At 37.8% G+C, this 13,471-nt stretch overlaps 1 protein-coding gene and 1 long non-coding RNA gene across 3 annotated transcripts in view; one reads left to right on the top strand and one right to left on the bottom strand.

Moving 5' to 3' along the window:
- Positions 1-13,471, bottom strand: part of LOC134157867 (uncharacterized) — a 281,636-nt gene that overhangs the window by 80,423 nt on the left and 187,742 nt on the right. The window lies entirely within an intron of this gene.
- The window catches only part of NAV2 (neuron navigator 2), a 220,797-nt gene that overhangs the window by 181,821 nt on the left and 25,505 nt on the right, over positions 1-13,471 (top strand). For both annotated transcript variants that reach the window (XM_062607289.1, XM_062607288.1), the window contains 5 exons: positions 984-1,144; positions 3,897-4,085; positions 8,927-8,979; positions 10,904-10,927; positions 11,047-11,121. In XM_062607289.1, the coding sequence (XP_062463273.1) occupies positions 984-1,144; positions 3,897-4,085; positions 8,927-8,979; positions 10,904-10,927; positions 11,047-11,121 (502 nt within the window). The remainder of the gene's footprint in view (positions 1-983; positions 1,145-3,896; positions 4,086-8,926; positions 8,980-10,903; positions 10,928-11,046; positions 11,122-13,471) is intronic.

Genomic DNA, 13,471 nt, shown 5'->3' with positions numbered 1-13,471 from the left:
AGTTGGAGGGAAGCTGATTGATTAAGTAGATAATATCAACTAATAATAGGCTTCAAGTGTTTTTGGAAGGAGAGCTAGAAACTCATAAATATTTCTCAAAAGCGGATGGCAGAGCATAAGACAGGCACTGAAATCCATTAGCAAATGAGTGTTTCCATGATGCTCTTTCTGTTGATACCTGCATCCTGTCACGTATTTCACATAACACGTGTGGTAGCATCCCTATTTTTCAGGCATAAGCAGAAGCAGATTTAAAACTTTGCTTAAGCCAAAAACAGTGGGTGTTTTGCCATTGATGTTGGCATAGACAATGTTTCTGCTTTTTTTCTTTGCCTTCAGAAAAGGCTAAACATTGTCTCCTCTATGATGATTTAATGCTATTAGTTTTGAACTCAACAGGCTACATCTCCACAGGCCATTGTATTTCATGTCTCTGGAATACGAATGATTGTGTCACAGCTTGCTGAAAATCTGATAATGGCTTTGTTGACTTGAATTTGGGTACATGATAAAAAGCCAGATAAGCTTAGTGATGTACCAGGAGACTAAACTACTGATAGAATTTTAGTATAGCCTTAGGGAAATGAAAGGATTTCCATATTATAGCTTTATTTTTAAATCGTACTATGGAACATACCCTATTTTTTACTCTACAGTGCCACAGTTCACAAGTACTGTCTTCAGCTTTTTGTTCACTACTAGTTCGGCTACTTCCGAAGCCATAGGAATGGAGTTTGTGTTTTTTTTTTTTCCCTAAAGAGGGGTGGAATGAATTAGGAACAGCTTAAAAACAGCTTGGAGCAGCACCTTAATTTAGAGTTACATTGGGTTTATATCATTTTAATCCTTAAATTTTACGTGAGCATTCTTCCACCATCTTTCTTTCCCTCTCTCCTTCCCAGGTCTTGTGACATTTCATGTTAGGGTTTTCTTTTACTTTAAATAAATAAATGTCAGCCATTCTTAAATAACTGTTTTTGCAGGTATGCTCCGTCCTCCCAGCTCCGTAATCAAGACGATGCTAAAGAATGGCTACGCTCCCATTCAGCAGGAGGACTTCAGGATACTGCTGGCAATTCCCCTTTTTCATCTGGATCCAGCGTAACATCACCCTCTGGAACTAGATTTAACTTCTCACAGCTCGGTAAATACTTACCCGTTTGAATAATCATCGCAATACCTCATGTGTCTTGAAAAAAGCATATTACACAATATAATTTTCTTCTAGAGGCTCTGAGTCCCACATTCAAACTCAGGACGCACGTTCATTGAGATGCATGACTAATTAGCATTATTATCTCATTTTCTGGACAAGAGAAGGCTGAGAGGGACCTTATTGCTCTCTACAACTACCTGAAAGGAAGGTGGAGCCAGGAAGTGGCTGCTCTCTTCTCTCAACTAACAAGTGATTGAACAAGAGGAAACAGCCTCAAGCTGCACCAGGGGAGGTTTAGACTGGATATTAGGAACAGTTTCTTCCCGGAGAGGGTGTTCAAGCATTGGAACAGGCTGCCCGGGGCAGTGGTGGAGTTTCCATCCCTGGAAGTGTTCACAAACTGTGTAGATGAGGCCCTTAGTGCCATGGTTTAGTGGTGGCCTTGGCAGTGCTGGAGCAGTGGTTGAACTTGATGATCTCAGAGATCTTTTCCAACCTAGCTGATTCTGTGATTCAACAATTCTGTATGCCCAAAGGTGGCATATTTGGAGTAACTCTTTGAAAATACTTCCCTGGGGATAATCAGATGCCTTAATATAATTGTGAGCTGTTTGGTGGAGCTGTTAGTGAATATCACACATTGGGGTTTAAAGGACTTAAGGTGTTGCTTACCCTGTTTATTAATATTAGTTACTATATGTGCCAGTCTCATCAATTTGAGATATTTTATCTTTGTATGTATTTTACAGGTAGCTTCTTTGACAATTGTGTAAAAGTTCAGTCTGACATATTACGTAATAATTGCATTTCATAGAATCATAGAATGGTTTGGGTTGGAAGGGACCTTAAAGATAATAGAGTTCCAGCCCTCCTACTCAGAAGAATTTTAATTCAGAAAAAAGTACCATTCTTTCACTTTACTACATTGATAAAAGAAAACCCTTTTTAAATGAAGGAAACAATAAAAGTTGATTGACAGGATCCATAAAGCATTGCAGATTTTAGTTGACTATATCAAAAGGTGAAATAACCTCATCTAAAGCTCTGGTAGTGCTCATCTCTGGTGCACTGATTAAATATCACTTAGTTGCCTTTGCAATTTGGTTAGGTATATAAATCAACCCTAACAGTAAATATATTGTCTTTAAGTTAAATGCCATTTGGAAAGTACTACACTGAACAGATGTTTTCTGTTTCTTTCTGATTTTTAGAAGCCACTCCATCTTTTCCAGAACGTTAAATAATATGTGACTAGTTAACACAAGAACTTCATAGGTATAGGCTTATGTGAGTTAGCAGCAACTTAGACACAGTCACTTATTTCTGGCACAGCAGTGACCTTTTAGAGCCTTTCTTGGAGTGCACTGAAAAGAAACAGATTAAACAAACAGCTTTAAATAAACCAACAAAACCACTGACACTTAACAAAAGTTCAGCTGACTATACACCCAGTATAATTACATTGCCAGCAGCTAACAAACTGCCATGAAAGTTCATGAAAGTACTTTGATGGTCAGAAAAAATGCTGAAGAAGTATCATCATAGGCCCAGAAAGTTAACTCTTTATGGAGAAAATTGAAGATTATTTACCTTAATAAGGTTCAAAAGCTGGTTTTGCCACATGCAATTTCAGTAAAGAAAAAAAAAGGTTTTTCTGTGTTCTTAAGAGCTTGGAGATATTGGGAGTCAAGAGAGGTCATTAAATCACAGCGTCACAGAATGGTTTGGGTTGGAAAGGACCTTAAGATTATCTAGTTCCAACCCCCTGCCATGAACGGCGACCCCTCACACTAGACCATGTCACCCAAACCTCTGTCCAGCATGGACTGGAACCCTGTCAGTGATGGAGCATTTACCACTTCTTTGGGCAACCTGTTCCAGTGCCTCACCACCAGTTAAATAGAAAGTATTGGTATCAAAGCTGAGCATCTTTAAACCAAATTATTTTATCTTCTACAATAGTCTGTATCATTTGATGGTGTATATAGAAGTAGGCATTGACAGCACACCAAGGGGAACCTGCCAGTTGAACAGTGATTTTGTTGCTTTCATTTTTTCCCCCAAATCAACTAGTTCTTTGTAAATAGCATGTATAATTTTAGCAGAAAATTTGTTTAAAAAAATGTTAAATTGCGCTAGGTGTTTTTGACTCTAAACGCTCTTTGGGAGAGTATTGGTTTAGGCAAATTTTAAGTTGTTTAATTCTTAGGAGCTCACAGTGGAAAGAAACAATTCTAAAATATAAAACTAGTAGGAAACTAGGGTCTTAAAATTTCTGACTTAAATACATATGAAAATGTTTGGTTTTGAGAACTTGAAGGCTTTGAAGGGATAGTTCACAAGGCCTGTTCTGAATAGGCAAAATGCTAGTTTCAATTCTTTCGGGCGTTTTAGTCCTTCTGGAGGAAGGGCTGTTGCCAGTTAAAGGGGGGGGTTAATTAATTCATGCCTACAAGGTGTTACTGAGTTGACTGAGCTTGTCTTTAGAAGCATAGACATATCAAGCAACATTTGAAATTACCCTATTTGTTTGAGTTTTCTTGCTCACTTAGCTTGGTTTGCATACCTCTGACTTGAATTCATTGAATTTAGAAAAATAACAGAGGTCTGGAGTGGATGACATCAAAAATTTGTATCTTGAAAACAAAAAAAAACGGGACTCCTGTGGTAGTTGCACAAAAATTAGGTATGACAATCTGTAGTCAAGCAAATAAATTGGTGTTTGTTCTTCACCTTATAGCAAGCCCAACCACTGCAGCCCAGATGAGCCTGTCAAATCCAGCCATGCTACGGACCCACAGCCTTTCCAATGCAGATGGTCCTTATGACCCCTATAGCGACACACGCTTCAGGAACAGCTCCATGTCTCTGGATGAGAAAAGCAGAACTATGAGCCGGTCCGGCTCTTTTCGTGATGGCTTTGAAGAAGGTAAGTAAAGTATGTGATGGTGCTGGAAGTGATCAGGAGATGGTATTCTCACATAAACCGAGTATACATTTAGTGCTTTTCAGGTCAGCATAAGGGTGGCTTCAGAGCATGGTTCACTCTGAGCAGAGCTCTCATTATTAGATAAAAACCTCAGTCCTAGTCATCATTGTTCTGGTTATATTTATTCAACAGTCCTTTCGGCTGAGCATAGGAAGGTATGCAAGTGTTGTACCTAGATTATCACTGTTGAAGAAAGTATAAGCATACCATTTTTGGTAATCTCAAAATGACTAGTTCACACTTAAAGTGCGCGTATTAGTGTTCCCTTAAATAGGATTGTTCTCCTGAACTTGGGCTTTCACAATTCTCTATGTAGTATAAATAATTGATATTGGCCAGCCTGTTGTTTCTGTCCCAGTTAATTTTTCCAGTATTTCATCTGTATTCAAATTGTCTTTACTTTTTATTCCTGCTGAGTGTCCTGGGTTGATACCACAAAGCTTCTACAGGAGGGAAACTTCAAAACATCTAGGCTTTTCTTTTTAGTTCCGTGTCGTCTTTTCAAATATGTAATCATAGCTGATAAAAGAAGCCCCCATGTAAATAAAACAAGACAAAGCCCTTCACCTATAAATAAGCATTTAGTTTAGTTGCTACTGATCAGTAGCAGTAGCAGGAGTAGCTATGAGCATAGATTAAAACCCTAAAGTGTTACAGTTTGAGAAGTCAAGCATGGGGCGAGTGCTGGGAGTGGTTCATAAGAAGGTTATAGGAAGTGCTTTCAGCATTAGATCTTTGAGTCTTAAATCTGCTTCCTGGCAAGGATTAGAAGTTTGCTTGGCTATCAAGTACTTTATCACTCCTGGGCACACAAGCCTTTGCTGGCTTGGTTTCCCCACCACTGAAGATCTGCACTTTACTCTGCAGTGTTAATACCAGTGCCCTGTTGTTGCTGCTCCCCTAGAGCCAGGCACCTTTGCCAGAGATACTGGTTATCCCATCAGTTTTCTGCTATTGGAAGAGATAAAAAATGCGTATTGGATATGGCTCCAGAAAGTTTCGGGGTTAATTTAATGTTGAATTTAGCCAGTTTAACTCCATGACATTTAATTGTATTTGAGAGGCCTGTGGCTGGGGATCTTCAATAGGTTGAAAACAATTAGAATAATGCTGTAGGACTGAAAACTCTTGTCATTGAAGGAATTAACATCAGTTAGTGCCATGGTTTCAGAAAGCTGTGTGATTGTGAACAGTCAGAGGTTACCAAATATTTAGTCAGTTGAATTCCATTCTGTGATGAAAAGTCCTGATCTTACCGAAGAGTTCCTTAATGTAATCTGTGAAGGAATTTAAATCACTGCATCTTCAATAAATTTAAATGATTTAGTAAAACAGCTACTACAGCAAAACTTACTCCAGTTTTATTGAAGACATCCTCAAAAAAATGTAACCTTAGTCTTTTAGGTTTGCAGCAAATCCATTTTGGCATGGAGGTTAAACTGGACCTTATAATTCAGAAATTCTTGTCCAGCAGGGAGGCTAATTTGGAAGAATAATAAGTATGGCGTGTTTGAGGAGGAACCATTTAAAAAAATAAAAGGGAAGAGCCATGTGAAAAGCTCTACAAAGTGTTTTGAATTCATGTAATAAAAATGAAGTCCAAGAAAACTCTGCCAAGTTAAGAACTTGAAAGCAGTGGAAAAAGATAACTTCTATATACAAGGAAGGAATTTGACCCTACCATGAATATGCCGAAGAAGTACCTTCCAGCTTTCCCTAAATTTTTGGCACCTAAAAGGACAAAAATATTTTACCTGATGGAATGTATGTTTAGGTGAAGTCTTCTTATATTTGGCTTCAGGTTAGGGTTAACTTCTCAGGGAATCACAAGTTATAAGTGCATGTGGATCCTGAATAGGGCGTTTATCTTGTCCTCTGCTTTCAAACCTGCAGATCTAATCCACCCTCACTTCAAGAGGATAGATCAAAAAATATTATAGAAATTAAATTTATGGTTAATGAACAGATTGATTTTTATGCAATCAGGCAGTGTCAGTCAAGTGTAAATCCAGGTCTTAAATAAAGCTTACCAGCCTACTTTTGAATTACTTATTAGCATGTTAGATTACAAGGTATTTGTTTCGTATCAGCTTCAGCAGGGCCAGGATTAATTCTTAAAAGCCTTTTTTTTTTTCTTTAGTCTCCACAGTGTGAAGTACAGTCATGTTCTCTCACAGCGCATAGGTCAAAACATCAGTCAGTTTTGTAGTACATAGCTCTCTCGATAGGAGGGGTTTCAGGACTTGGAAGATGCCAGCAGGAACAACCTCCAAACTATCCTGAACTTCAGGGAGAAAACACAGCCTTTCCAATCCAAGCCAGTCTATCATTTTATGATTAAAAATGACACATGCTTGCATATGCATTTATAGTGCTTGAAAATAATAGCTCCAAAACAATTTTGGGTTTGTAGCCTGCGTGCAGATGCATGTTAACTGCAAAAACCCAGGAATCACATCAAGAGCCTAACTGCCTTCAGGCTCCTGATTAAATAGCCTTAAAGTAGCCATCTGAAGATACTTTAAAAAGTAATTGCACCTAAGTATTAACTCCTTAGTTGTCCTTGAGACTACAAATCTCAACTTAGATACATTCAAACAGTGCAGTGGTAATGTCTTACAAGGCAGTAGGATTCCCAAAGTTACGTGTTCTTTCCCTTTTTCTGTTTTCAGTCTCATTTCCTCCTTTAAAGTCCCAGTGTGCAGTTGATGTTAACTGAAGAATGCGTGTGTCTCAGTACATTTTAAGGGACTCTATTTCTTCTCTGGCCAGTTGGTATGGTTGCTGTCTTGAATATATCTCTAGTAGTAAAAACTGCACAAAGGAAGAATATAGAGAGGCAAACCAGAAAATAATCTTATATTCTCTGGATGAATCCAGTGGTGGCTTTGTGCAATATTGCCTGTACTTTGGGCTGTCTATCTTGAAGAGGGTTAAAATAGATTAGGAATCTTCATCTTGGAAAAATTATGTCTGAGGGGAGGTGATAATACCTAATTTAGTGCATTAGGATGGGGTGGTTTATCAATTACTTTTTATATCACAGGGGTGTGGAGACACTCAAGGAGTTTATTGAATGATTCAGCAGCAAGTCAAAAACAACTGCAAGGAACTAAATTTCTAAACATAGGAAGAGATTTTCATGCAGGCAACACATCGGTGAATTCAGAAACAGGGAAATTAATGGTTAGAGAGGTCACAGCAGCTATAAAAAATAACAGTCTGATTGCAGTTTCCATCTCAGGAATTTCCATGTCTGCTGATTCCCAGAGATGCAAAGTTGTACGTGGGGAAAAATCACTGGGTATCTGCTTGCTCCTTGCATTTCTTTCCGTAAACTTGGGCTACAATTGCAGCCAGAGATGGAGCATGCGATTAGACAGCCCCTGGCTCTGACTCACACTGGTTATTTTTATGTTTTTAATGCAGTACTGTCCTTAACATCTGACTATAAAGATCATTTTTATTGAAAGTATGATTAACCAGAAAAAGTAGATGGGTATGAGGGGTTTTTTTACTTTCTTGTGGGTTTTCTAAATTGTCGTAAATTCATCCAGAAGCCAACTTAGACTTTACTTCTCTTTCCAGCCTTGCCTTAGGATATAATGTCAAGTGGGGAAGCAGAGCCTATTTATTATGAATGTAGGATCACTGCAGTAGGCAACGAGCAAAGTGGCAGCTTTTCTAAGCCCTTTTTTTGGCTGGAGGATTTAGATGGAAGAAGTGATTTAACACGATTTCGTATGATTTGTATGAAGTTACCTGAAGTCTGAGTTAAAGTTTCAGTTAAATGTATTTTGTTTCTAAAAATAAAGGTAATTTTGCATGTTTCAATACCAGAAAGAATAGCTTCAGGTAGTTTTTTTAATAGCGTAATCAAAAATAAAATTATATGTAAATCCTAATACTGGGGTGATAGAAACATCCTTGAGAATCAAGACACACACACATATATATATATTAATGAATCTATACTTAAATGGAAAACCAGCTTGAAATGGGTTCTTTTCCAGACATGGTTTTATAGCCGTGCTACTCTGCTAGTTTTTCTATGAGAGAATGAACTTGGCCTTGTTAAAGAAATGTCATTGCTTTAAACAAAGACAAAACCTGCAGGGATAGGGAATGTTAAGCTCATCGATGCCTGTAATACAGCTCTCCAGCAGAAGGAAGACATAGATGCATTCAGAGGACAATTAAGAGCCACAAAATTAGACAGTGATTTCTTCTCTGCATGTTCCACATCTGCTGCTGGAGCATCTGGTTATGTGCTGAGTATTATGGTTTTTTCAGGACATCTCCATCTTGTTCTGCTGCTTGAAGAAAACAGCCTTCCCCTCCTCAATCTCATCTTAAATTGAAGTTTACTTAGATGTACTTTTGTAATCTCTCCTGAATTTCTGTTAATTTGTTGGGGTTTTTAGTTTGAGTAAACCCTTTTGCAAGTTTCTTAAGATAAGTTGTCCAGAGAAATACTTATTTCTGAACAAATCTGCATTGAAACTTTTCTTTTTAATCTTTTTGACCTCATTTCCCCAAAACCCGGGTATTATTAAATTGTTAAAACAGCTTTATCAAATCATTTGTGGATTGTATTACCTGGCCATGCATTCTTAAAACTGTACATTGTTGGTGCAGTAATATAATTAAGTTTATGATGGATGATGAAATTTGGGAAAGTGTTTCTGCAGTAGGCTGGTCATTGGCAGGGGATGTTCTGTGATGATTCCACTGTGTGGTTGCCGTATTTATATTCATAATGTTGTTTTTTTTTCTTTTAGTGCATGGTTCTTCTCTCTCTTTGGTATCCAGTACCTCATCTATTTATTCAACAGTAAGTATAATAAAGTGAAAAATTTGGGTTTACTAATAAAAATTATTGAATTGACTAGTTATATTGTGCTAATTATTTTTGCCATTCAAGGAGGGGGGGGAAAAAGGGCTTTTCCTTTGATTGTGTTCCGGATGCTAGCTACAAAAGAAATGGTTACATTCAGAAAGATGTCTGTAGGTATTTAGCATGTCCTCATCAAACAGATGTTGATGGCCTAAAAGCAATTATTGCTTTGCAAAATGGCCAGATTACTTTTCAAGTCAATATTTTACAACTATTAATTCAATATTTACAACTATTAATTCAATGCTGAATTAAGTTTTGCTTCAGAGGACCTCAGTAGATCTGAGATTTCAGCTTCATTACCTGAAGAACCCCAGAATTTGCTGAATAAACTCATTCCAACCTTGCATTAATGATTTGCTACAAAAGTTTTTAATGCACAGATGTTAATAATTCTAAAGAAGCCATTTGTTCACTGTGCCAGTAATATGTTCTTCAAAAGTATATATTCAGTTAGGTTATCTGATCATAAAACAAGGCTTACTGGAGTATGAAAACACAGGGTTGTTTTTTTTAATGGGTGTTGCATTTGCTTATTTTCTTCTAAATCTTATGAAGAGTGTCTGTTTAAACATATACTAGGGAAGACCTTGTAGGATAAGACTATATCTGTGCTGTAATGGGGAGGTGAGGCTGCAACATGCAGACCATGTCTTGCCTAGCTTTTCTGTAGCTGGTTGTGGTGGTAACTAGTCATTCCTGGCATGCTTTGATCACAGGCTTGGGGGCTTCTTAAAACGCAACCCTCTCAAAAAGCTGCTTCTGAGAAGAATTGCTTCTAAAGTATGTGTTAATTGAACAGGATCTTCAATTTCAAATTCTTAATGCAAGTATGATGTGTCTTTGTGCTACCACAGCTGTAATGAGTGTATGTGATACAAGAACTTGCTCTTGGAAGGCCATGTATAAGTGTCTGCAAAGTCTCTCAAGCCACCATAGAGCTATTTATCATTATTTCTCATACATGTTTCGCTATTAATAAGCTAAGACCTTGAAAATAAATTGAAATACTATCTTTCATTATTGACTTCAGCTCAAGCAGTCTATATGAAGCCAGAATAGATAGAAGGTATTGGAAGGATGGAAAACAGACCTTTTCCTCTTGGCTTTTGTTTATAATCATGAAAACTTCTGAGCAGCTGCTGTGTAAGCTTCTGGTTTATGTGTGTGCTGCCCAAGCACAAGTGGCTCCTAATAGTGTGGTTTGATGGGTATAATTTTCATGGTGTCTCCTAGCGGACATGTTTACACAAGGACAGTGGAGTGTGTAACTTCCTACCATATATTTCTTTGTAGCTGAGAACTTTGGTTGGAAACAAGCCATAGTAGCCACAGTTTTACCATGTAAGGCCACAGCAGATGACCAGTACATCCACTTTGCGTTCTTGGATAACTAGCTGTGTGTCCTCAAGTTTTTCAGCATCCAAGTGGGAGTCATTTTATTTCGTATCACTTTGGAATGTGGTCTTCATTCTATGGGGAGCTAACTGAGCATGGGAGGAAGAGAATTACTGTCTGAGATCAGGCACATTCTGTGACAGTCCTGGCTCTTCGGAAGCCTCATGCAGCTCCTTATGCACTTTACTAGTTCATGATTCAGAGTTGGAGGTGCAATGATCTGTAGGCTGGGAATTGGAGCCCAGTTCCTTCCTGCAGGAAGAAGTACTGTACAAGCAGCCTGTTTCTTTTTCCTGAAGCGTAAATAAACTAGAAGATTATTTTAGATTGAATATGGATGTGGGAATCCAAAATAAGGAATTCACATGAGGACTCAAAAAAACCTTTTGAAATATTGTATATATTTGTCAGGCTGGTTATGTTGTAACATTCTCATTTATTTTCCTTTGTTTTTATTTTATAGCCTGAAGAGAAGTGCCAGTCAGAGGTAAGAGCACATCATGTTTGACAGGCATAAATGTTCTGTCAAGGCACTCTGCATTTCATGTCTTGCTATTTTAGTTCTCCATATTACAGTGCAATAAAGTGCTCTCTTCAAATATATAGATTCGCAAGCTACGAAGAGAGCTGGATGCATCCCAAGAAAAAGTGTCAGCTCTGACAACTCAGTTGACTGCCAACGTGAGTACAACTTTGAGAACAAACACTATCAGGGAACGCATTTAATGTGCCAGGTTTTGTGGCTGTTACCAGCCTAGTTTTAATAAGTGACAAAAAGATTTCATGTGTATAACACTCAGTTTAAAATAACTGCATGCATATGGAACCTTCCAAAAAGTAGCATATCCTGTCCTACTGAATTGTCTGATGCTTTTCTTTAAATACTGCATTATATTATTCATTTGGCTTTTGATATATATATATATATATATATATGTAAACCGTCTTCAGAGCTTGAGAAAAAACACTAAGACGGGGTCTTTATACATAGTGTCTTGCTTTATAAATCCAATTGGATTTGTAGGCACATGTTTGTGGGATAAGATACAGATGACGGTTGTAATTGATAAGAATAAAAATTGGTAGAAATGTGAATTGAAATGCATTATATTTTGCTGTTTCATTAAGATGTAGGCTAATGGTAATAGGTAATAGTAGCATAAGGGGCTGTGAGAACTAATTTCAAGTTATGCCTAAAGAGTAAACATACCTGATTTTTATTAACCAATGTAGTACTACTTCTGCTTGTTTCCCGTGAGGAATTTGATGGATAAGTTTGAAAAAGAAGGATTTGGAAGCCAGGAGGTATTGAGGCAACACTAGTATGACCCTGAGCAAGTTTATTTGTGTTCTGTGCTGATATCTGCAATACAGAAGCTTGCTAGAAAAATAAGCAGTGCTAGAGTAAATAAACTACAGATGAATAGTCATTGGATCATACTGGCATCCTAGTTTGTGGGAATGAATAAACATCAGAACACATGCTACTGAAGAGGACATTCCTGTCTGCCATCTCTGAACAGGTAGAATACAAAACTTGGCACAGTAAAGAGCAGTAACACCTATTACCAGAAGGATTCAAGGGGAAATCTACTGTGGTGGTCGCTACAGGCATCACAGTTCTTCATCCAGCTTTCAAAATGGAAAAGCAAAACCAAGAACACAGTTAATAGAAAAGTCAGATAAAAGGGCTTTGACTGCATGTAACCACTCGGTTGCTCTCCCAGGAGGAAAAGGAAGAATTTAAAAAACCTGCCAGAACTTAAATATTTAGATGTTTGCCTTTCAAATGCAAAGGGTACTGGATACACGAGTTGGTTTTCGTCCAGAAGCTTCCTTTACGCATGAGAAAGCAGGACCAGATTCCCTTGCATGCATTTTTTTATCACCTTGTTGAGCTTGTATCCTTCAAACAAAGAACTTGCCAGCTGTGCAACTCAGCCTATCTCTGCCTTAGTTGTGCTGCAGTGTTCAGATTCAGCCTGTCTCCAAGAGCAGTGAGTAGCACAAGCTACTCTGTTCCTGTCTAAGGTGTCAGTAATTCGCCCAAGACTTTGTGCATGGTTACTACCACTGTCATTTTGGAGAATAGTTTTTGACAGCTGCTGCATATTTTTGTTTGCTTTGGAGTAAACTGGGGGAGTGTGCAGTTGGGGGGTCCCCAAAAAAAGTTAGCATCACTATGTATAATACTTTCTTTTGCATTTGTAGGGTTTTATTCGTGCTATTTAAACTTCTTAGACTGGAATTGCCCCTTGTTTATCCATAAAACACCAACAGTCTGCTGCAGAGATGTTGCTATAACTGTCCTTGTAATAGATTTCAGTCTGTAGCCACCTCTTTTCAGAGAACGTACTCTTTTTTCCATTTAAAAGGGTAGGTCTCTTCCCTAAAATGTTAAGACTTATAAATGCTGTTTGTTAAGACACTGCTTTAGGGACATCTCCTTTACACAAGATTTTTTTAATGTAAGCATTTTGAACTCATCTTTCTATTTATTAGGTGATTTTTTTTTTGCTGGATTTTCCTGTATAGACACTGCAGCTTTTGATGTTTCTCAGGCTATCAGGGGCAAGAGTTTGAAAAGGTTTTTCTCCAGCTAGGAAGTGCAGATAACTCTCTTTTTCTATAGTTCGCTGAATAGTTTCCAGATAGGAGTAATAATAAGGTGCTTCATCCATATTTGAAAGAGCAACTTTCTCTCAAGGTTTAGGTTAAAGCTTTAAAAGTTTGTATCCCATTATTAATCCATGTGGTCCTGCTTGCCTGTTTCTTCTCTGCTTTTGCAAAGTATTGCTGAGGACTCCTGAATATCAGTCTTGTTGTTCCCTGTTCATCCTCCCAAACAGAAGCTTTGCAGTCTGTGTTTTTAAAATAAATATTTAGATTTTCATACATGTGTAACATGAGGTTCTAAATGACTTTTTGCTATTTTCTCACAGGCTCAGCTGTTTATTTTCATAGGGGCTGATGGGAATGAGAGATGCACATCCCCCTGTTATTGTACTGCTCATGTTTGTTTTCATTGTGA

The sequence above is a fragment of the Pezoporus occidentalis genome, unplaced genomic scaffold (genome assembly GCF_034315485.1).
Source record: "Pezoporus occidentalis ecotype Australia unplaced genomic scaffold, CSIRO_AGI_Poc_V1 ctg121, whole genome shotgun sequence".
Taxonomy (NCBI): domain Eukaryota; kingdom Metazoa; phylum Chordata; class Aves; order Psittaciformes; family Psittacidae; genus Pezoporus; species Pezoporus occidentalis.
The sequence above is the reverse complement of the archived record's forward strand: the minus strand, read 5'-3'. Positions and strand labels throughout refer to the sequence as shown.